This window comes from Dioscorea cayenensis, chromosome 16, assembly GCF_009730915.1.
Source record: "Dioscorea cayenensis subsp. rotundata cultivar TDr96_F1 chromosome 16, TDr96_F1_v2_PseudoChromosome.rev07_lg8_w22 25.fasta, whole genome shotgun sequence".
Classification (NCBI taxonomy): domain Eukaryota; kingdom Viridiplantae; phylum Streptophyta; class Magnoliopsida; order Dioscoreales; family Dioscoreaceae; genus Dioscorea; species Dioscorea cayenensis.
The window spans coordinates 19,261,600-19,284,493 of NC_052486.1; the positions used below are offsets into that span (position 1 = coordinate 19,261,600).

The 22,894-nt window shown below is 34.1% G+C and overlaps 2 protein-coding genes across 4 annotated transcripts; one reads left to right on the forward strand and one right to left on the reverse strand.

Annotated features, from left to right (window-relative positions):
* Positions 1–12,289: 12,289 nt before the first annotated feature.
* Positions 12,290–13,425, reverse strand: LOC120278596. Its single transcript, XM_039285341.1, has 2 exons — positions 12,994–13,425; positions 12,290–12,856 (listed from the first exon to the last, which is right to left on the reverse strand). The coding sequence occupies exons 1-2, from the start codon at positions 13,423–13,425 to the stop codon at positions 12,290–12,292; spliced, it is 999 nt and encodes a 332-aa protein (XP_039141275.1).
* Positions 13,426–15,542: 2,117 nt separating this feature from the next.
* Positions 15,543–22,035, forward strand: LOC120279315 (D-ribulose kinase). 3 transcript variants are annotated; one of them, XM_039286228.1, is made up of 9 exons: positions 15,543–15,687; positions 16,029–16,240; positions 16,817–16,950; positions 17,066–17,318; positions 17,660–17,792; positions 20,565–20,653; positions 20,753–21,030; positions 21,593–21,662; positions 21,734–22,035. In XM_039286228.1, the coding sequence occupies exons 1-9, from the start codon at positions 15,633–15,635 to the stop codon at positions 21,926–21,928; spliced, it is 1,419 nt and encodes a 472-aa protein (XP_039142162.1). In that variant the 5' UTR covers positions 15,543–15,632; the 3' UTR covers positions 21,929–22,035. The 3 variants fall into 3 exon arrangements, with proteins under 3 accessions (XP_039142162.1, XP_039142164.1, XP_039142163.1); XM_039286230.1 differs by lacking the exon at positions 15,543–15,687 and having other exon boundaries at positions 16,131–16,240; positions 16,782–16,950; XM_039286229.1 differs by lacking the exon at positions 15,543–15,687 and having other exon boundaries at positions 16,140–16,240; positions 16,813–16,950.
* Positions 22,036–22,894: the final 859 nt, after the last annotated feature.

Sequence of the window (22,894 nt, forward strand, 5' to 3'; positions counted from 1 at the left end):
ATTAAAGCACTTACCATGTCTAGTGCGTCTTTATCGTATTCCTTGCTTTGGCATGAAGAATAATGTCTGTATTCTTGTTTGTCATTGTCAAGGATGATAATTTTAACATCATGCAAGTTGCGCGCGGCATCTCCGATCATAGCCATAGTGGTATGATGTGCGTCTTCCTGCATTGACATAAACAACGCCAGTGGTCATGTGATGGAGGCGCCCTTCTTGTAATGATATGGCACTATCGTCAGCAAATTCTGGATTATACATAAGAAAGCGTCCATCACATCGTCTGCGCCCATCTCCTTCCCCTCAAGGAGATCGAATAACCTGGACCGTGTAAGGCTGACAGAGTTATTCTTCCATACGATAGTGCTGCGATTAAACGGTAACAGAGATACGTAAACAATATTGTAAATATTTAACTGATACATCAACCGTTTAAATTCTATGTCGAATATTTAAACGTTAACTATATAAATTAAATGGTAAAATATAATAGTTTAAATTCTATCTGGAATAGTTAAACATTAAATATATAACTTAAAGGGTAACATGTAATAGTTTAAACAATACCATAAAAACTTCAAACTTACTTGTCCATAGGGCAGTTGAGGAAGAGCCTTATCAATTCCTGTTCGTTTTTGTTGAGGCTCGATTGGCCAACGTATTTTTTCTTCTTGAGAATAAAGACTTTCCGAACTTCTTCTAATTTTTGATTGGCATTGATCTTCTCTCTCGTCGTCATTTCGGCGGCATTCCCTTGACCCTCGTCAACAGCTGTTTTGGGATCATCATGCGGCACTGTTGTTGACGGTTGTCGGTGTTTAGCACCAGCATCATCTTCCTTCGATGCGGGCACGACAGCAGCATCAAGCGGAGACATATCCTTACATGCTTCTTGTTGTTGTGAGATTGTGTCTGCCGTTGGTTCCACCCTGACTATGATTTCGTTGATAATAGAGTCAACAACCTTCTCAACTGTGGCCACGGCAACAGCATCAATGGGAGACACGATGTCAGCTGGTTCTTGTTCTTCAGGGATTGTGTCCATCTTTGATGCCGCACTGTCAGCCGCCCGTTCCACCGGGTTCATGACAGAGTCATTGATCTTATCAACCGCGGCAATGACAACATCATCTGCGATCTCCTCCACCGTGACGGCCATGTTATCAGCAGTAACACCATCAGCCGCCGATGGTGCTGCTATTATTTCATCATCAGCCGGCGGTGGAGACGAAGACATTATTGTTTTCCTCTTTTTCGCAAGCCTCTTCGAATGAGGCCATTTTCGAATGGCCTCCCCGATGATGTCGTCGTTATCGAAATCCAACGCAGTGTCTATCCCAGGTGCTTCATTTGTTTGGAGGGATGATGCAGTCGATTGTGACCGGCCTTCCAATGCCTCAACCCGAGAGACAAGCCGAGGGAACTCGGTCATCAATATCTGGCAAACCTGCAGAAGAGTTGAAGTGACATCCTCGCCTAGTGCCGTCGGGGGCACTGCCACGGTCGAGGGGGCTGCTATGATCGGGGAGATTGTTGATGTTATCGTCAGTGGGGGTGTTGCAATCTGGCAGGGTAAGGGAGGGCTTCTCCGGCGTCGAGGAATGCATGCGCGTTTTGAGCTGGAAGTAGGAGAACGACGTCGAGCGCGCACGGAAGAGGTTACCCTCTCATCTTGCCTTCGAGCAAGTGGTTCCGGAGCAATAGCAGCGAACCGACGGTTGGCCCGAACAAATATATCTTCATCAGCATGCGCCGGAATCAGCTGAGGAAACTAACATGTGTAAACCAAACAATTTAGCGAAATCATTCAGTTTAAACAATAAAAACTATAGTTAAACATTGAACTTATATATTTAAACATTATAGCATAAACGTAAACAGAGAACAAAAGTTTTAAACATTGAAAAATATGTTTTAAACGGTAAATGAACATAGTTAAACGGAAAATAATATGTTTAAACATTAACATCTACTATTAAACACATTGTTCATGATTTATTACCTCTTTTCATTCGAGAGATGACAAACTGGTTTCTATCGTCGCTTGCTTCCGGTAAGTATTTTTACCGTAGCACAGCATCCTTGGGATCTTGCAGAAACGGACTTTCTTTCCGGTTTCGGTCAGCTCGTAAAACCAGATGTTAAGCGCGACCGTGCAACCCTTGATATACCCTGTGTTGGTCTTCTTCCCCGCGCATCTAGCTTGCACTCGAGCGGCTACTTGTGGAATGTCCTCCATAAGCCACTTGTGTGTCGCCTGCGCCCATACGTATCGCTCCATTCCAAGTAGATCATCGACATAATCAGTAGTTTCACAAAATTTTCTTCTTCTCCCCTCTGTCCAACGAGTTGCTGAAGAGTGCTCCTGATGGAGTCTCTGTGTCTCTTGTAGGTTTTGGATAAATACCTCTTTTCGAAAGCTGAGCGTGTTTTCTTCTTCTGAAACACGACTGCGTCTCCATCATAACGCAAACCAAGAACGAGAGCCACATCTTCAGGCCTGAAAGTCAGCATACTTTCCCCGATCCTGAATTTATTGGTGCGGCTATCGTACCTTTACAACAGAGAATCAAGAAGGGCCAGCTCTTGGAATACAGCTTCCAACTCAGTGAATGCTGCAAACAGTGTCCTTCAGATGATTTCCCAGTGTCGAGGGATCATGTGAACTTTCAATTCAGCCACGGTCTCCACTACCGTTGTCAAGTAGTATCGCCCATTAACTAGATTGACAGCCATAATCAGAAGCCTGCGACAATAACAACACATTCAGTAGCCGTATTCACAAATTGTTAAGGCGAAAATATAAGTTGTTAGACGGTAAACTCTCAATTCTTAAACAGTGATATCACTTGTTAAACAGAGACCTATATTATTAAATAGGGATGCCAATATTTAAACGGAGACGATAAAACTTAAACAGTAAAAGCTCATTCTTTAAACGGAGACCTCATTTGTACAACTGCAACCATATCAATTGAAAGGGGAAACGTACATTATAAACATTACACAAATCACAACAATCGAAAAACTATTTCGATCGTGTACATAGACGAAAATGTAAAACAAAACAAAACCCTAGCCGAGAAATCTTCTTGCAGACTAACAAAACCCCAGCCGATAAATCCCCTTGCAAGCTTCAATGCCTTCCAATAAAAACAAAATCACAAAACAAAACCGAAAAATGTTTCTTTGTAACAGAATAGTTAACATAAAACCATAATCAATACCTTAGATTGCAAACTGATGAAATGCCGAATACTTGCGCGGGACTTCTCCTTCGAGACACCGGTGGAAAATGAAAAGCTGAATTTTACAGAGGATGTGCAAAAATGGCTGGAGACGCGAGTTGAGAGAAGACAAGCAAACGGCTCAAATGGCTGTAGCCCTAAGAATCCCCCCTCTTCCTCTCACACCGCCGAAATGGCTGCAGCCATGACTTCCCGTGCAAGGGCATTTTCGTCTATAAAATTTAAAAATCACTCCGTTAACCGCCGTTACATACTTTGGGGGTTTCAAAATCATGTAATGTAAAAGGAAGGGGGTTTTGGGGATTGCAAAATTAAGGGGGTTTTTTTGGCAATATGGCAAACTTAGGGTTTTTTTTTTTTGCAATTTCCACTTAAAATAAAAACGAAGTAAATAAATAAAAATACAAGTTAATGGAGTTCAATAATAATGAATAATATTCAACCCATGCTATAATTTGAGTATTGATTTATAGAATTAAGTCGGTTATACTTATTAATGAGCTCTAACAACTTATCTTTGACTATTTTTTCTTATCAATAAAGGATACTAAACGGGCTCTTAGGATTTAATCTACTGATATTGTTATATATCCACATAATCTGAGTAGAATACTATGTATTGAACACTTTCATTTCTCCACTAATTATTAGAACAATTAAATAATTACAGATTTTAATGTTCTATGTGGTAATAAATTAATTTTGATGATTGAGCAATGAACCTCTTGCATTAACTGCAAAATAGTAAATGAAAAATAATTGGATCTCACAATTTTTAGAGAATGAAATTTTAATTGTCCTTGAACTCCAAAAGAGAGTTTAGTTGCACATAGTGCTCGAAGAAAACATGGAGAAGAGAAAGATAAAAATGTTGGTTCCTTTTATAGAAAATATTAAAAATTACACTTCTTCTTTTAATTTCAAACAAACTAAAATCTAAAATCAAAACTAAGTTTTATAATCCTACTTGTATTTATAAACAAAACTCCCAAATAGAACAAATTTAAAGATAACTATAAAGTTGTTACCTCAACCAATACCCTGCTCGAGAGTATTCTCATCCCATACGGCGTGCCCATACTTTATGCTTAAGCTTAAATATCTTCTATTCTAAATTTCAAAATAACTTCATAAAGTCATTTTTTTTTTTCTTCTAAACTTTATTTTTAGGTTCACTTTGACTTAAATCTCTCATTTATCCCACAAAACTCAAAATATAATTATAATCCATAATTACAAGAGTTTCATCAATCAAAATATAAAAAAATTGATATGAAATATGTGTACATTATACATACTATTATAATTCTATTTGAAAATTGATTATGAGGAAAGTTTTTGCATCTTATTTTTACTCAATTAATGTTAATTAAATTTTAAGATTATTAAATTAGAATACTTTTAATCAATAATAGATATTTATTAATATTAATTAAAAAAATAATTATATGTATATTTGTTTAAATAATTAAATTTTATAAGATGGGTTTGTGAGATAGAAACCATGGGCGTTTGGTTAAAGAAGGTTAATTACTCACCAACCAAAACATCCTCCATTTACCTTCATTGACCCGAGGAAAAGAGGGATTTTAAAAAATTAAGGTAAATGCATTTTTTTTAAAAAAAAATTAAGTTGATTTTTTTTAATGAGGGTAATACAAATTATGATTTTGTTGCTAGTATGTGTTACCTTAGCGACTTGGTTACCACGTGGCACTGGTAGTACAAAGTTATCCCACTAACAATTTAATTACTTGATTGACCATATTTAGTAATTAATTTTAAAATTAATAAATATTAATGAAAAATTATAATTAATTAGAAAATTTAATTTTAATATAAAAAAATCGTTTTCATCTCTGTTATTAATTAAGCCCATGTAAAATGATCCTTCAAAATTATTTCAAACCACTAATACAACTCACATAATAATCCACAATCTTTCACTAAACACTTTAATATTCACCAATATAATAGCTAAATGGTAAGATATTTTACAAACATGCAGGAGAATTAAGTCTAACAATAAAAGAGCATGTATAGAATGGCTTGTTCACTTTATAAAAATAAAAATAAAATATCACCACATAAACCTTCTTTAATACGGACTAATAGAAAGCTCAAATATTAAAATCATAAATTTTTTTTAAGTGTTACCTAAATCAAATTTATTTAGCTCAATAATAAAATCTCTATCTCAAACAATTTAATAAATATTCTCATAAAATTTTCAAAGAAAACATTAGTTGATTGTAATTAGTTACTTGGATATTCATATCGGTTATTGAAATTAAATCAAATGTCTATTTTAAGTATTTAACTCTAATATAGCATTTGAAAATAACAAATATTTTCTAAATAATGTTTAAAATAATGATTTCACCTTTCCCATTGTAACGAAAAATACCCTTCATAACTAAGATAGTAACTAATGAGTATAACATAAATGTGGCCAAACGAGTATAAAAAAAATATTTCTAAGGGGGACTTTTTGCATTTTTAACCAAAATTTAAAAATAAAAAAATGTGGTCGAAATTCCTATAAGAATTTCAAAAGCCATAACTAATAAGTATAATTTCACTCAATGAGATTGAATTTTTTTACTCATGATTATTAGAATGTGAATAATTTTGAATTAATTTTACTCCCAATCTTGTTGTTTTGCATTGTAGGAGGAAAAAAAGAATGATTTGAAGGAGGAAAATCAAGAATGACTAAGCAAAACAGATAATCTAATGTCTAACAGCCAAATGAGGTATTCACATAAACATAAATAAATAAATAAATAAATAAATAAGTAAATTTTGGGAATGACTATGAATATCATTTAAACTATTGTACATAAGTTATAAGTATACCTCAAATATAGTTTTCAATTTAATGGCCGGAGGATGATATGTAAAGCAAAGTCTTAAGTACATTTGAAGGCAAATTTTATAAAAAGTCATCACTTTTTAGTTTTATATTTTAGAATATTAATTTACATTTTCATTAAGTCCTAAAGAGTTATAATAAAATTTTTATCTTTGAAATTTAACGAAATTATTAATTTAACATATTGGTTTAAGACGGGAATAAAAAAAAATTTATTTAATTGAAGTTATTAATTTATCAGACATTCATTAATCGAGATTTTACTGTATACGTAAATATATGTTCATATTTTTAAACATCCTCTCGTCAAATGATATACCATATTTCGGGGACAGAGACATATAGAGAACTGTGGGGGTCAAATGACCCCATAAAAATTTTAGAATTAGAAATAGTGTATATATATATATAAGAAAATTATTAAATTGACCCTGCTAATTTAGAAAATGTTGGTCAATATATAATAACAACACATTTTTATGAGAAGACAGTGGGTAATTATGCAAATATTATAAGTTTAAAAAGACCCATATCTTAAGACCCAATTTTTTTTTTTTTTCCTCTTGTCTTTTTAACAACTTAAAAACAAAACAAAAGTTATTTTTTTGTTTTTCACTATCAATATTTTCTAGCTACTATTTTAATTTTTTACCCAATTAGAGAAAGAGAACCACCCTACTACCTCATTTTTTTCTTATTTAAGAAGTGAAATCCCAAGAAGGCAAAAATTTTGGCTTTTTTTTAAATATTACAATAAAACAAATATTTACTAAACTACGCATGTTTGGGATTATTCACTAAAATACGCAAGTTGGTGGAAAATGGGAAAACTTCCCCGTTTTCAGCTTTTTTTTTATTTTTTTTATTTTAAAAATATAGAAAACAGGAGAGTTTCTCCCGTGTTCAATATTTTGTAATTTTTTTAATAAACAAATGAAACCGGGAGATGAACTCCCGTTTTCCCAATTTTTTTAATTAAAAAAAAGCTCAAACGGTTGTTTAGTTTTATTATTATTAAAAAGGTCTAAATATCAAAATGGTCTCTCTATTTTTGTGTTTTCCGTCATTTTAGTCCCTCTAATATAAAATCCGCCTTTTTGGTTCTCGTGTTTTCACATTTCTGTCTTTTTGGTCCCTCTAATTGACGGATCTGCCCTTTTGGTCCTTCCAGCTAATGAATTGGAGGGACCAAAACTGCAGATCCGTCAATTAAAGGGAGCAAAAAGATAAAAATATGCAAATACGAGTACCAAAATGGCGGATTTTATATTAGAGACTAAAAGGGCGGAAAACGTAAAATAGAGGGGCCATTTTGATATTTATACCTTATTAAAGCTAAACAACCGTTCACATTATCAGGCTTTCACCTCTGCATTTTTAAAAAAGCAAAAAAAAAAGCCACTTTAGTAACGGATATTTTTTATCCGTTGAATTATTTTATTATTATTTTTTCTTATATAATACCCACTTCCCACTTCATACTATCTTCTCTTCCATTCTTATTTTCTCCCATTTTAATCTTATTTCAAGTTCTAATTGTTTGGGTGTTTTATACTTACACGTGTACGGGATTTTTGTTGATAATTTTCGATGGCGTTCTTAAGATTACAGAGTGATCACATTTCATCCATTTTGTCGGAAAATGTAATATTTTTGTATACTTAGGTAGTGTTTGGTGCCCTGGATATCCCAGGATAGGGATGGGATATCCAGGGCTACAACCCCATCCGGGTGTTTAGTTTCCTGGATGGGACTAGATGGGGATGTCCCCCATCCCTGAAAAATGGGATGAGTGGCGTCCCACCAATTGGTGGGACGCCACTCATCCCACCATCTCATCCCTTTCTCTCTCTCCTTCTCTCATCTATTTCCATCTCTCTAAATATTTTAAACTAATTAACTTCAACTAAAAAATTAACTTAAATAATAAATAAATATGTCATTCATTAATAATCCATTAAAATAATTTAAACTAAATAAATAAAATATATTTTTATTAATTATCTGTTATTTAAATACTTCCTAAAATATTTAAATTTAAATAAATTAAAAAAATCATCCATTAATTAAATTAAATTAAATTAAACAATTTAAAAATATTTTTTAATGATAATTTGAAAGTACATTCTTAGTTTTTAACCTTTTGGTTATTATGGTTATTCATAATAGTTTCCGCTGCAGTTTCTAGTTATTCATAATAGTTTCCGTTTATTATGTTATTAATTAATAATCCATTAAAAATATTTCATGCTAAATAAATAAAAAATTTATCTATTAATATCCGTTATTTAAATCAAATACATACTTAAAAATGGATATCCAAATATTTACATATCCTTATCCCTCTAACCAAACACCAAACAATCTTTATTCTTACTATTAAATCCCTCCAACCAAACACTTAAACATGGATATTCCCATCCATGGATATCTCCCATCCATGGAATATTATATATATATCCCACTATCCAAACACTACCTTAGATAACGTTGAAATTAATTATTTATTAATAATTATATTAAGACATTAATTTCACATCATAATTTTTTTATGTTATAATTATTAATCATATTAATAATTATCTTATTAGCGGCCGAAGCATGTTTAATTAGATAACGCACTATATTTTTAGGGTAATTTTTTATTATTAATTGTATTATATCATAATTAATTATTGTATTAATAATTGTTATATTAACCTCGAAGCATGTTTACTTAGATAACCTAGTATATTATTCGATTATTTTTTTATTAATAATTGTATTAAGTCATTATTTCATATTAATGATTGTATTATATCATAATTATTAATCGTATTAATAATTATCTTATTAGCGCCCCAATTATGTTTATTAGATAACCCACTATATTTTTAGGGTAATTTTTTATTATTAATAATCGTATTATGTCATTAGGTTTTATGAATAATTTTATTATGTCATAATTAATTATTGTATTAATAATTGTTATATTAACTTCGAAGAATATTTATTTAGATAACCTAGTATATTATTCGGTTATTTTGTTTATTATTAATAATTATATTAAGTCATTATTTTATATTAATAATTGTATTATGTCATAATTATTAATCGTATTAATAATTATCTTATTAGCACCCCAATCATGTTTAATTAGATAACCCATTATATTTTTAGGTAATTTTGTTTATTATTAATAATTGTATTATGTCATAATTAATTATTGTATTAACCCCGAAGAATGTTTATTTAGATAACCTAATATATTATTCAGTTATTTTTTATCAATAATTGTATTAAGTCATTATTTTAGATAACCTAGTATATTATTAGGTTTAATTTTTTATTGTATTAGTAATTGTTATATTATGGCCGAAGCATGTTTATTTAGATAACCTAGCATATTATTAGGTTAATTTTTATTAAAAATTATATTAAGTCATTAGTTTATATTAATAATTGTATTATTTCATAATTATTAATCGCATTAATAATTATATTATTAGGTTAGATATATGATGTATTACACAAATAACACACCAATGTTTATGGTTTACTCTTCAATCATATTTAATTTTTCGATGACATATGTTCGGATTTGTGATTTTTTCGTGTCATATATTTTTTTCAAGTCAACTTATTTTATTTTTCCATTTAATATGAAATTGATTAATTTATAACTTTCTACAGCCTGATCGGGTTCTTAGGTGTAGACATGTGTCTATTGTAGAGCCTCCTCCAGAAATCATAGGTCTTATAAGAGAAGCCGGGTTCCATCATGGGGCTCAAATTCTTAATTTTCGAATTGATGCCGCTCTTGTGAGCGCATTAGTGGAGAGATGGTGGACTGAAACACACACATTCCACCTTACATGCGGTGAGACAACAATCACGTTGGAAGATGTGGCGCTATTACTGGGCTTACCTATTAACGGCCACGAAGTCATTGGGTAGACTTCCGGCTTAGAAAGTGCTGTTTGTGCAGAGTTGCTCGGAGTGATCCCACCGGCGGAGCAAATGAAAGGTCAGAGTATAACTTTAACGTGGCTTGAGGAAACATTTGGCATGTTGCCATATGATGCAAGTCAACGACAGATAGAATGTTATGCACGCGCCTATATCCTAAGGCTTATCGGTTGTGTCCTCATGCCAGATATGTCTCAGAACAGGGTTCATCTGAAGTGGTTACCGCTTCTGAGGGATTTTACAGAAGCAGGAAGATACAGTTGGGGTTCAGCATGTCTAGCAACCATGTACAGGTCTTTATGCTGTGCATCGAACAAGGATATGAAAAATATCAGTGGATCTATGATATTACTTCAATCATGGGAATGGCACATGATTTCAAGTATATCCCCTCGAACCTGTGCTATCGTATCCTTTCCTCTGGCTCGTAGGTGAGAGCAAATTAAATTGATGATTCATTTTACACTTAATAATAATACATTGAAATTATAATTCATTCTCAATTTCTAGGTGGGCGCACATTGAAGTGAATGATGATAGCCGCATCAACAAGCACAATGTGAAGATATATAGATAGTTACTATATCGGTTGGAGATGCAACAGGTAATGTTGTTAAAAAAACTGATATTTCATGCACATATTTTAAGTATTAATAATCGTTGATTATCTGGTAAACAATTTTGAAAAGTTTATATGGCGGCCTTACGATTCGAACGAGATAATCGCACAAGTGCCACAAGACATTTTCGCAGACAGACCTTTATGGACTGCGTGTACATCATTGATTTACTTCGAAGTTGTTGAGTGGCACCAAACAAATCGAGTGACAAGATAATTTGTCTTCGCCTAAGGTGTTCCTCTCGATCCAGTTTGCAATATTGGACCGACCCATGATCATGATCTTCGTAGCAAAATTGACACAGATTGGGCATTGATGTACAGAAGATGGACTGGATACTAGAGAGATATAGCTCACGTTGCCTTAGCCTTCATGTTCCTGCCGGGAATAACGCAATGTCGTTGGAATATTATAACTGGTATACTACTAACACCATACTATTTTTATCGACAGATCAGGACATGTTGGATCCTCGTACGAGAGGGAACACTCTTTCAACGCTTCTCAGAGCGTTTCCAACAGTAGTTGTAGATGTACCACGACTGAGTCCTCCTGTATGAAAACTTCGTCAGCATAGTTCTCAGGCCGAACACGACGAGGTACATATTCCTCGACACCCACATTACGAAGGGTACCGGTCATTTCACTCATCAGATGATATCAACGTTACTCGATCATCTCATCTCCATGGATTTCCTCTAGTTGAGCCCAGCAAATACTCGGTTGATTTCGGGATGGACTTTGTGCGGAATTTATTTGAGTATCAACCTCATCCACCTATGGAATGCGAACAATCTAGTCGTTCAACTTCATTTCGGCAACAAAACTGGGAATCACCCCCAAACCCTTCGTATTTTGCTGCGAACCTCCACACTCAAGCCTCAGCAATATACGATTTGGATGAATCATCTGATGACGACCCGCCAGCTGAGCAAGCACGAAGACCTAGGCCACGGGGACTGCCTGACAGAGATATTCATCCACCTCAATGTTTTACTGAGAGGTGGCAGCGTAGACGGTAGAGTAGACTCTTATATTAGTTGTTGTTTTTCTTTATTGTGTGCGCAAAACCATATGTAGTATTTTTTTTCTTGGTGTTCTATGTTGTGTATTTTTTGAAAGTTACTTTTTATTTGCATTTGTTTTTTCTTCATATGCTTTAACAAAAGGCTTTAATAATAAGTCATTGCATGTTATAATTATATCGAAGGCTTACATAATTAAAACATTACAACAAAAAAGACATTTAGAGTAAATTACGACTGACTACTTGAATCGGCAATGTTGGGATAATTTAAGCGACTATGTCTTTCATTGCGACATAAATCACAATTTAAGCGACTATGAAAGATTCGAGTATCACGTACCAGATAAGGTCCATCATATGCTGGCTGGGTCTCAAGATCATCTATTGTCCCAGGAACAAACTGTTGCAACACTGATAGCCATCTTGGTAATTCATTGTAGGACTCCTCCCAATTGCCGAATGCTGCTTCAACCGTTTTTTGCTTAGCTGTCCATACTTTCCTATATGTTGGTGTGTATCCGTATCGATTCTTGATCTCTGCTATTAAAATCGATATATTGATGCTTGGCTGCTATTGGACTAGTGCTTGTATTTGGCGACAAATCATGTTTGAATCCAGCTTCGAATGATCCTGCGAGATCATTGATGATGAACACGTGTGAGGCCCAGTGTACTTTGTAATTTCCCAAAGCTGTCTCCGCTTGCTGTAGGATGCGCGAACCCTCCAATTGCACCCATCGCCATATGACTTACATTTATCGGAGTATCGAGTTGGATCGGACTCGATAACTTTGTATTCGATGGATTTAAGTAAGCAGTAATGCTTAATTTCAGTCACAGCATCATCTTTACTTCGAAACCTCATGTCTATATGCAGATCTTTATTTGTCGTTGCTCCACTTAATGTGTCGGCATATAATAAAGGGTACTCCGTAAATTCTTGTGCGGACATTGCTTCCACATCAAGGGTCAGCATATGTGCTGGAGGCTCTATTGGTGCCATCGTGAAATTATGGCCGGTCATTGGAACGTCTTCAAGATTACATTCTTCTAACTGAATGTTATCAACACTTGCTTCAGTGTCTTCCCCAAAGCTGTCACCATTGTTGTCGTCATCGTCTTTACTAGATCGCCCATACTAACTGAATTCAGTTTTATGAATATCATGAAAAGAATTTGTTCCGCCTTGTAGATGTTGTGAATTACTAAAATAAATATTGGCGGTGGATCATCTTGTGACCTCCACTCCGTAGAGAGCTATTCAGGTTCATTAACTTGGCATGGTGATGAAATCCTCTCCCGTCTCATATTGCATTGAACTTTGCCATTTGGGGAGATTTGTTGTTGGGAAGGAGCACCCTCGAAAGTTGCAGTGTTGAACTCCACGTATAATTCAATAATGCCAATATCTGGATTTCTTTTGTGGTAGTCAAACATCATCTGAACATCTCGGTCATTACGTAATATGAATGACCGATAGCAAATCTTACCGGATCCTGAAGAAATTGGGAGCCGGTATTTGATACATGAAACTCCTTGGTTGTCAGTAGTCTCAATACTTTCTTCAATGGATCTCTTTAAATTTTCGTAAGAGATGTCGTCTTCAACATAAAAATATGATTGATCCTTTGACGAAAATATAATTGTGTCTTCACTAACAGTGATTGAACCATTGTAGTAAACCAATACAAGTGAAGTCTCTGCCATTGTTGAAGACAAGAAGAAGAAGTATGGGTGAGTGAGTTGATAGAGAGTAAATAGTGTGCAAGAGTGAAAATGGGCTACTAATGTTGGTTTATATAAAGAGCTCGAATTTTGAAAATTTCATTTATGAACATTGCGAGTTCTGACCAGTCCCTAATTCATCGATTAGTGCGAGGGTTTCGACCAACCTACTTTGTGCTAAGTAATCGATCAGTGCGAGTTTGATCGTCCTACTTTGTCCTAATCACTGAGTGGTGTAAGTTTGGCCAACATACTTTGTGCTGACTGGTGTAGATTTGACTGTCCTACTTTGTATCAATCACTGAGTGGTGCAGGTTTGACCGGCATACTTTGTGCTTACTAGTGCAGGTTTGACTGTCCTACTTTGTGCTAATCACTTAGTGGTGCAGGTTTGACTGGTGTATTTTGTGCTAATCATTGGGCGGTGCAGCTTTAACCGATCTATTTTATACTAATTACTGACTGGTGCAGATTTGACCGACCTACTTTGTGCTAAGAATTTGACCAGTGCAGGTTTGACCGTCTTACTTTGTGTTAATTACTGACCGGTGTAGGTTTGACCGATATACTTTGTACTAATTACTGACAAGTGCAAGTTTGACTGTCCTACTTTGTGCTAATTACTGATCGGTGCAGATTTGATCAACTTACGTTGAACTAAATACTGACCGGTGCAGGTTTGACCAATGTACTTTGTGCTAATCACTAACTGGTGCAGGTTTGACCGTCATACTTTATCTTAATTAATTACCGATACAAGTTTGACTAAACTACTTTGTACTAATTACTGACCGGTGCAGGTTTAACCGACCTACTTTGTACTAATTATTTACCGGTGCAGGTTTCACCGACTTACTTTGTGGTAAGTATTGACCGGTGCACTTTTTATTGTCCTACTTTGTGGTAATTATTAACCGGTGCAGGTTTGACAATCCTAATTTGTGCTAATTATTAACATTGTAGGTTTGATCGGCCTACTTTATACTAAGTACTTACCGTTGTAGATTTAACCATCCTATTTTATACTAATTAATTACCAGTGCAACTTTTATCGTTTTATTTCTGATATTTTTCGGGATTCGTAGTTTTTTTTAAAATAAAACTTTAAAATATATATATCAACAATTATTTTTTTAATTAAAAAATTAATTATATAAAAAGAATATCTTTAAAGAGTTTTTGTTTAAATTAAAAAAAATTGGGAAAACGGGAGTTCATCTCCGTTTTCATTTTTTTACTAAAAACATCACAAGATTTTGAAAACTGGAGAATTTCTCCCGTTTTCAAAATTTTTTAATTAAAAAAAATGAAAACTGGAGAAATTCTCTCGTTTCTATATTTTAAAATAAAAAAAAGCTCAAAACGGAGAAAGTTTTCCCATTTTCCACCGGCGTGCGTATTTTGGTATATAATTTTAAATATGCGTAATTTAGTAAATATTTTTTTGTATTATTTAAAAAAAAACCCAAAAAATTTTCCTCTTCACCCTTTATGCTACATGAAACAATTTGATTAAGCTCTTAAATTAGTCTCAACTATTTAATAAATTGTCTGGCTCCCATCAAATTTTTTCAATATTTTATTATTATTATTATTTTTGTAATATAGATAAGTCTTTCTAAATACACATATTGGAAAAAAAAAATCAAATTCTCAATCTCTCACATAGAGTCAAGTGCCTTACCTGCTCATCAATCGATATGGTGGCTTAAACAAAAAAAAAGTTATCTCTATACTCACTCCATTTTTTATTAATTGCTATATTTGGTGGAAAAAAATTTCAATTTACTTGTTATATTTAAATGTTTTATAAGCATTTATTATTATTATTTTCCAATTTTGCTCTTCTCCTTGTTTAAAAAGATATGTGCACATTAATGGGAGTAAACAACTTTAAAGGTAAAAATGTCTTATCATATAGTATTTTTTTTTTTAATTTTAAAAATTTTAATAATAATCTTAATACTTGTCCAAAGGTTATACGTGAGTCGTGACAATTAAAATAAAGTGGAGGGAGTATATGATAAACCAAAAGTTTTTCAGGGGTATTTGAGCAAAATTCCAAAACATGGAAAATTGTGAGGCTGAAACCAAAAGCTCATCGTCCTCATCTCTCTAACAATACGAACCGCGAACGTGAGAAACGTAACAACACTTGAGAGAAGCTCGAGAGCATCATCAGCTCAACAATGACGGCCCTCATGCTGCTTCCTGCGCCGCATTCTTTTGCTCTTTCCGGTCATGGTAGAATGCCTCATTCTCTTCTTCTTGGCGATTTTTTGATTTAGTTTTAATTCAATCTATATTTCAATCATTGAGGTTTGAGATTCCAATTCAGCTGCTCTGATTGCTCATTTAGTGAATTTTTTCTTGGTTTGCAAGGGATTCTTGTTGGATTATATCCGTTTTGAACTTCTGTTGTCTGATAGTAGGGTCAATCGTTGACGTAGATGGTGGTTATTCTGAAATTCTATTTTTACCTGCTTTGGATGAACAAAAGTTGAAATTTTTCCTAGATTTGTATGCCATATACTTTGGATTTCATTCAGTTTTGATTTTTTTTTTTTTTATCAAATTGATATCAGGAGGTTGTGGTTTGTCAAGAAATTTTCTTTCAAGAATCAAGAGGCATACAGTTGTAAAAATGAGTAGCAAAGGCTCTTTAGATGAAGAATTTCAAGGGAGGAAGAGGCTTTACCTAGGGATTGACTTTGGAACGTCTGGGGCTCGTTATGCTCTTATAGATAAACAAGGGATTGTTCATTCTGAAGGGAAAAGGACGTATGGGCAAACCAATGTAAGAGTTTATTTTGAGAACTTGGACTGTGATTCCATTTGATAAATTGTTTTGTTCAACTTTCAGAAATCAAAACAAGTTGTGAGTTGATTTTACTATGTATTAAGTTCTAACATGCTTCTCCTTTCTTCTGATTAACATTATATTTCATACTTAAAATACAACATAAGGATTCAGATACTGATGCCTTCTTTTTGTGGGCTTTGTAGTGTCATTTTGCAATTATTATCTTCATGTTGATGCGACTTTTCTCAATGCTACCAGGAATGTTGCATATCTTAGACATGTTATTCACTTTGTAAATATTACTGCTGCTAAAGTTCGTAAACTTTTTTGTTGAACATTGGTCATTCTTGTCATTCTTATTAACAAAGTCTTTAGTTCATCTTCAAGAAAATGAATGTGACGGTAGTCGGTACACAATTACTTTTTCCTCCATTTGCTTAAACCTATTGTTTAGCCCAGTCTTTTTCGTGCAGATTTGTTTTGCTCCTGGAATTATGGTTAGATCTTGTTTAATTTCTTGGTTGTTCATTTTCAGAGAGAATTATAAAGTAGCATCTGTTTACTAGGCAGGTTGCCATGAATCGGGCAAGCTCGTGGAAGGAAACACTTCTGTCGCTACTTGAAGATCTCCCTCCTACACTTTGTCCATATATTTCCTCCATATCCATTGATGGAACTTCAGCAACAACATTGATCATTGACAGGTGTTTATCTCCCCTCCGAAAGGTCTTTTCTAAATCTTGTTCTTTCATTATAGTCAACTTGTTTGTGCCTTATACTTGGTTTGTTTCTCACATAAACTTAATCCCATAATTACAGTACTACAGGAGAACCACTGTGTAAACCATTTCTGTACAATGAAAGCTGTCCTGACGCTTTACCATTCGTCACGTCCCTTGCTCCTGAAAATCATACTGTTTGTGCTGGATCATCCACTCTCTCTAAGCTGGTCTCATGGTGGAATTCACATAATTCAGATAAAGGTAATGCTATACTGATGCATCAATCAGATTGGCTGTTGTGGCTTCTTCATGGAAAGCTTGGAGTGAGTGACTACAACAATGCTTTGAAGGTAATTTTTCCAATTTTCTACTTGCAGTTTTACCTGCTATTTAGATTAGTGTAATAAGGAATGCGAACCTCTTGTTAGATGCTAATTTAAAAATCATGCTATTTAAGACGCTAATTTACAAGCTTCTCTGAAATGATTAGTCTTAACCATCAAAATACTAATCCACTAGTCTAGCCGGAAGACCCACTTTTTCTACATGTAGAATACAATCTTGGATGGGGAACCTTTCTAGTATAGTTGCTAGGAAAGAATGCTACTTCATTATTACATGTAACATTCATGCTCGAAATAGTTTTCACGTTTTATGCAAGCTTGCACTAAGAGTTTCTTGTTTGTTACAGGTTGGATATGATCCAGAGACTGAGTCCTATCCAAGTTGGTTGGTTTCTCAGCCATTCTCTTATTTACTTCCCACTGTGAAACCACCTGGAACTCCGATTGAATCTATAAAAGAAGATATGAGAAAACAATTTGGTGAGTCCATTTCCTTTGCCCATATGGAAGTATCAATGTGAGTTTCTTAGCTTTGTTGGAACTAGGCTGGCCCAGGCCCTTTGCGAGAACTAGGTCAGACTCAGATACTTCTTACAACAAAATCCAAGAAAAACCTCTGCTCTTACAAAGATTGTCTGATGTCGGAAAATGGACAAATAGTTCACACATTTATATGTGTTTTTTGGCTTGACCTCTTGAATAAGTCATTTGGGCCCATGATGGGCTGTGCTTTCTATACCACACGTGTGTGTGCACCACGCTACCCTCTAGGTGGGCAGTAATGGTCCCTACTTTGCCGGCGGGTTACCAAGCCATTAGCTCTTTCTTTTCAGTGTGAAACCCTATCAGCCACAAGCTTCCTATTTTTCTCGTCTCCCATTCTCTTCTTGCATACTTGGGTCGACACTTGTGCTAGAGTTGAAGGCGCTATACTTGGGTTATGCACACCCTAACAAACACAGGTCATAGTTTTTGCTTGTTCAGAGACTGTTTAGACTTTCTGGTTGACGTACTCGTAAAATTAATTTCAATAATCAAACCAAGCAAACTTTATTTAGTGAACATTTACTTTTGTGCATATGTGTCCATAGAAAGGTTACGCTCAAGTTAATAATGATCTGATCCTTGAGATATCTAGTTTTGTTTTCAGTATCCATTTTCATTGTTCATACTAATAATTATTTCCAGCAGCTGAAATTTCTTATGTTTGAGATCCATGTTCGCATGTACTCACACCAAAACCAGTTTCCACATATTTATGACTTTTACAATTCTAATAAGTTTTATTCTTTAAGAAATGAAGAAATGAACATGGACTATTTATAAATGACCTACTTGTTTTTGTAATTAGCACTAAATATCCTGATTGTACAAATAAAACAGATGCTTAGTGAAATATGTAAATACAACAAAAATTCTGTGTTGTTTTTAGCTAACTCCAATATCATGGGACTCCCTGGAATGATTTTTCTCATTTTATACTTTTTATTTTCGAAATTATTATAAACTATTTTTAAATTTTGTTTGGTCAGATATATATAAAAGTGTAAAGCACACATTTGAGATGGAGTATCCGAATATATAATGTTGAATCGTAATTTTGTAATTTTCCACCCTCGCGTCCCTATTGAGTAATTTCAACCATGTTTGAGTCAAACAAATTTAAAGGTCATACTAAATCCTTGACTTTGTACTAGCTGGAGCTATTTCTTGTTCATTCACTTCCTGAACTTCTGGTAATAATTGTCTCGGCTTCATCATCATGTGGGAATTCACAAAAAAAAAAAAAAAAACATTTTATAGTTTCTGCATTTATGTATTTATTTATTTTTTAAATCTTCAAGAATCATGTTCTTAGTTTACTGTTGGTAAAATTTGATATAAAAGTTCAAAGGCATGTTTGAACTAATGTGAGTAGAACATTCTAGAAGCTTTAGTTGTCCTTGATGTTGCAGCGAGAGTAATCTCTTAAAATGTAGCTCTTGATAAATTATAATTTTGGTCTAATAAGGTTAACTGAACATGTTGGTTGGGAGGGATTACATAATGTCGTTTGCGGCAACTAGCCACATTTGCTTCTATTGGAAGAAATGTACACCTAACCTATTCCTTAGCAGCAATATTCAGATAGAACTTATGGCTCATATGCTAATTTATGTTAGGCAATTATCTAAAATATGCATGCACTGATTGCATAAACATCCGAGAGACTAGAAAATTTTCGTTAATTATTCTCGTCATTATTGTCACACCTGAACCTGAATAGGTCCACTGCCTTTGCCATCTCATAAAACCCGCCACCTTTTGAATAAGCTCTAACATAGCGTTCTCATGGTTGGCAGTGTCAACCTCTTCTCCAATAACCACTTCTCTAGTCAACAAGTTCAATCGCTGGGCGCAAACCACAGATCACATACAAAACCAGGAAAATAAATGAAGAATGAGACTAAAACATCTAAAGCAAGCCACAGCCAACAAGATTTACCCCCAGATGGCCAAATAGGAGCCCATGAGAAAGGCAACAGCAATCAACAAGAGGTGAGAAAAAAACAATCTAGGGTTCTAGATGACCCTTTTTGTAAAAAGGTTCTTCACTTAAAAGAAATTTACTACATGGTTTAAAAGAAAATTCAAGGTTTACCAAGGGTAAGTTTTACAATTATGTCCTGACCATGTTCACAAATATGTTATGCTTGTGCAAACATCTCAGCGGACACACGGATGGCCTGTTCAGTAATTTCCTTGTTTGCTTCTTCTTGTCTTTGATTACATTTTTATGTTTCTCGCTGATTTTTTTCTAAGGATTTATCATTTTGTAACTACTGATAGGAGTGGAGCAAATCATGTATGTTTAATTATCAGAGGGAAACCCATCTTTAGCATATGCTTAAGGTTTGTTACTTCCAACTGTTGTTGATGTCTCACACTCTTTAACAATTGTTGCCATCACTCATCTATTTTCCTGGATTTTTTTCTAATTATCAAATTCTAGAGCTGGAAAGATTGTTTTCAATTATTTCAATCTTTTTTCCTAGTTTGTGCTTATGGTGTGTTTGGGTGAATAGCATTTTTATTATTTTTTAATTCCTAAACACATAATTTAAATTCAATAGAGCTTTTGGCTTCCCTAATTCTCTTATCAGCCTTCTTAAATGCCCAGCTGAATGCGCCTTCAATCAGTCCCTTATCTGTGGTCTTGTTTTATTTTTTCTGCAATGGACCTTTAGATTTTCTTTGTGCTCTTTCTTCCAGGCTTTCCAAAGGATTGCGTTGTTTGTACAGGAACGACTGATAGTATAGCTGCTTTTCTGGCAGCTGGCGCTACTCTGCCAGGGAAAGCTGTAAGTTTCAAACATATTGTTATCATCCTTAAACTTGAAACAGCAATATTCAAGTCTTCAATTTTCATCAGGTTTTTCTTCATAATAAACTTTGACTAGGTTACATCCTTGGGTTCGACACTTGCCATTAAACTCCTTAGCACTTCTCGAATTGAGGACTCTAGATTTGGTGTATACAGCCATCGTCTTGATGATAAGTGGCTTGTTGGTGGTGCTTCGAATACTGGAGGAGCTGTTCTGAGGCAGATCTTCACTGATGACCAATTGGAACTTCTGAGTCAGCAAATAAATCCCTTGGTAGCTTCTACTTTGGATTATTATCCTTTACCAGCATATGGTGAAAGATTTCCAATTGCTGACCCAAACATGCAACCAAGGTAATTTTACATTCCTAACAAGAGAAAATAACTTGTGAAAATTATACTCAAGTGTACTAGTCTAAAGTTTGATTTTTGTTCTCCCATAATTTAACATGAGCATGACAAATCAGGATCTTCAGACTAGTTAAATATCATACTCTATTGATCTTGTATCTGTTGGATGACCAAATATTTGAATAATTTACCAGCATTTCAACCTTGATTCTTATATGAAGGTTTGGGCAATCCACAAGGACATATTATTGGCTGATTTCCTCTAGAGATAAAAAGAAATGCCAGGCATTAGTTACCAATGTTTGCTCTTGTCGGTACTGTATGGCAGAAAGAAATCAGTTTTAGTAGGCAGATTTATGATGCTGCCGTAAGACATTATTTCACTCGGCCATTATTGAATCATACTTTTCTGAAAGAAATCAATCATGGCATTTGGATCACTGTCAACAACAACCCGGACTTTTTTGAAGTCTTGTGCATTTATAATTTTCTAACCTTCAAGTATTCTGAAAATAAAATTGGATGCAAAGAGCTTTCGTAATTTCTTTGCCTTTAACCATTACAGGTTGCATCCACGACCAGAGAACGATGTTCATTACTTGCATGGGATTTTAGAGTCCATTGCCCGGATTGAGGTATAATAACGATTGTCGCTTTCTAAGGAAAGAGTAATGAGAACTTACATTCTTAAATGAATGGAACTTAGGCCAAAGCTTTTGGATTACTGAAAGAGCTCGGTGCTACTGAGGTGGAAGAAGTATATACAGCCGGGGGAGGAGCGAAGAATGAGGCCTGGAGAAAGATAAGGGAGAGAGTTTTAGGGATCCCAGTTCGTCGAGCGGAGCACACAGAGGCTGCTTATGGAGCTGCATTGTTAGCTCTTAAGGGTGCATGCCAATAGAACATTGAATGATGCTTCGATGATTTATTTAACTGTTATTATGTTGAATTTTAAATAGTCAACAAGTTGAAATGGTTGAGGTTGTGATGGAAATTCATTTTTTTCAATTTCTATTATGATGTTATCCATAGTTATGATATTGCTCTGTAACATTCTATTGCAACTTCAATGGAATTTGTCTTCGTTTGATACTAATCATTAGTCTTGATACTTAATTTGAATGTGAATTATCTGAGGGACAATGTTAGGTAAATTAAGGCGTTGATTTGGTCAGTTATATACCTCTTTTCTAGTTTTATTTTATTTTATTTCTCCTCCGGACAGCACAAGCAAAGTTATTTGCTTAATACTGTTCATTAAGTTATTTTGTGAAAGATTTTCAGCTTGCCTTCGTTTTTCTAAAATGAGTTGTTAAGGGCGCTAAGAAAGACAAAGCAGGCACAAATCTCTATGGAGTAAAACAAATGGGTATATGATTTGCGCATATAAAGACACTGGGACTACTCACACACAATCATTACTCTCTCATAAATATGTCTTCACTATTAATTTAACCTATTATTATCTGTGAAAAATTTTAATGGACCCAATTAATCAATTATCAATACACTACTTGTTTTTTTTTTTGGCTAACTCCCAAACTTGAGAGTAACTAAACCTTGCTTACTTAAAGTTAAATAAAATTAAAAATGTACCTAAAATATATTATATCAATATGAAATAGAATATATTAATATTATATATTTAAACTAGCTTGTCAAAGAATAACTGAATCAAAATTAATTGTCATCCTGTTGGGCATTGGTAAAAGAGGAAAACTGATTGGTTTTGTATAGTTTCCAACCCAATAATTCAATGGTTGGTAGGGGCTAAACAATAGGCTCTCTATCTAAGGCTCAAAAGCTCATTGGAAAGACAAAAGCAACATTTTAAATGTCTAAACATTATCTAGCAATCAACCAACTA

Bases quoted from the DNA above. Each gene is read 5' to 3' on its own strand.
- LOC120278596 (XM_039285341.1), bottom strand. From the start codon at position 13,425: ATGGCAGAGACTTCACTTGTATTGGTTTACTACAATGGTTCAATCACT. The intron at 12,857-12,993 runs GTTAATGAACCT...GAATTCAGTTAG, and splicing joins GGATTTCATCACCATGCCAA to TATGGGCGATCTAGTAAAGA.
- LOC120279315 (XM_039286228.1), top strand. From the start codon at position 15,633: ATGACGGCCCTCATGCTGCTTCCTGCGCCGCATTCTTTTGCTCTTTCC. The intron at 15,688-16,028 runs GTAGAATGCCTC...AATTGATATCAG, and splicing joins TTTTGCTCTTTCCGGTCATG to GAGGTTGTGGTTTGTCAAGA. The intron at 20,654-20,752 runs GTAAGTTTCAAA...AACTTTGACTAG, and splicing joins CTACTCTGCCAGGGAAAGCT to GTTACATCCTTGGGTTCGAC.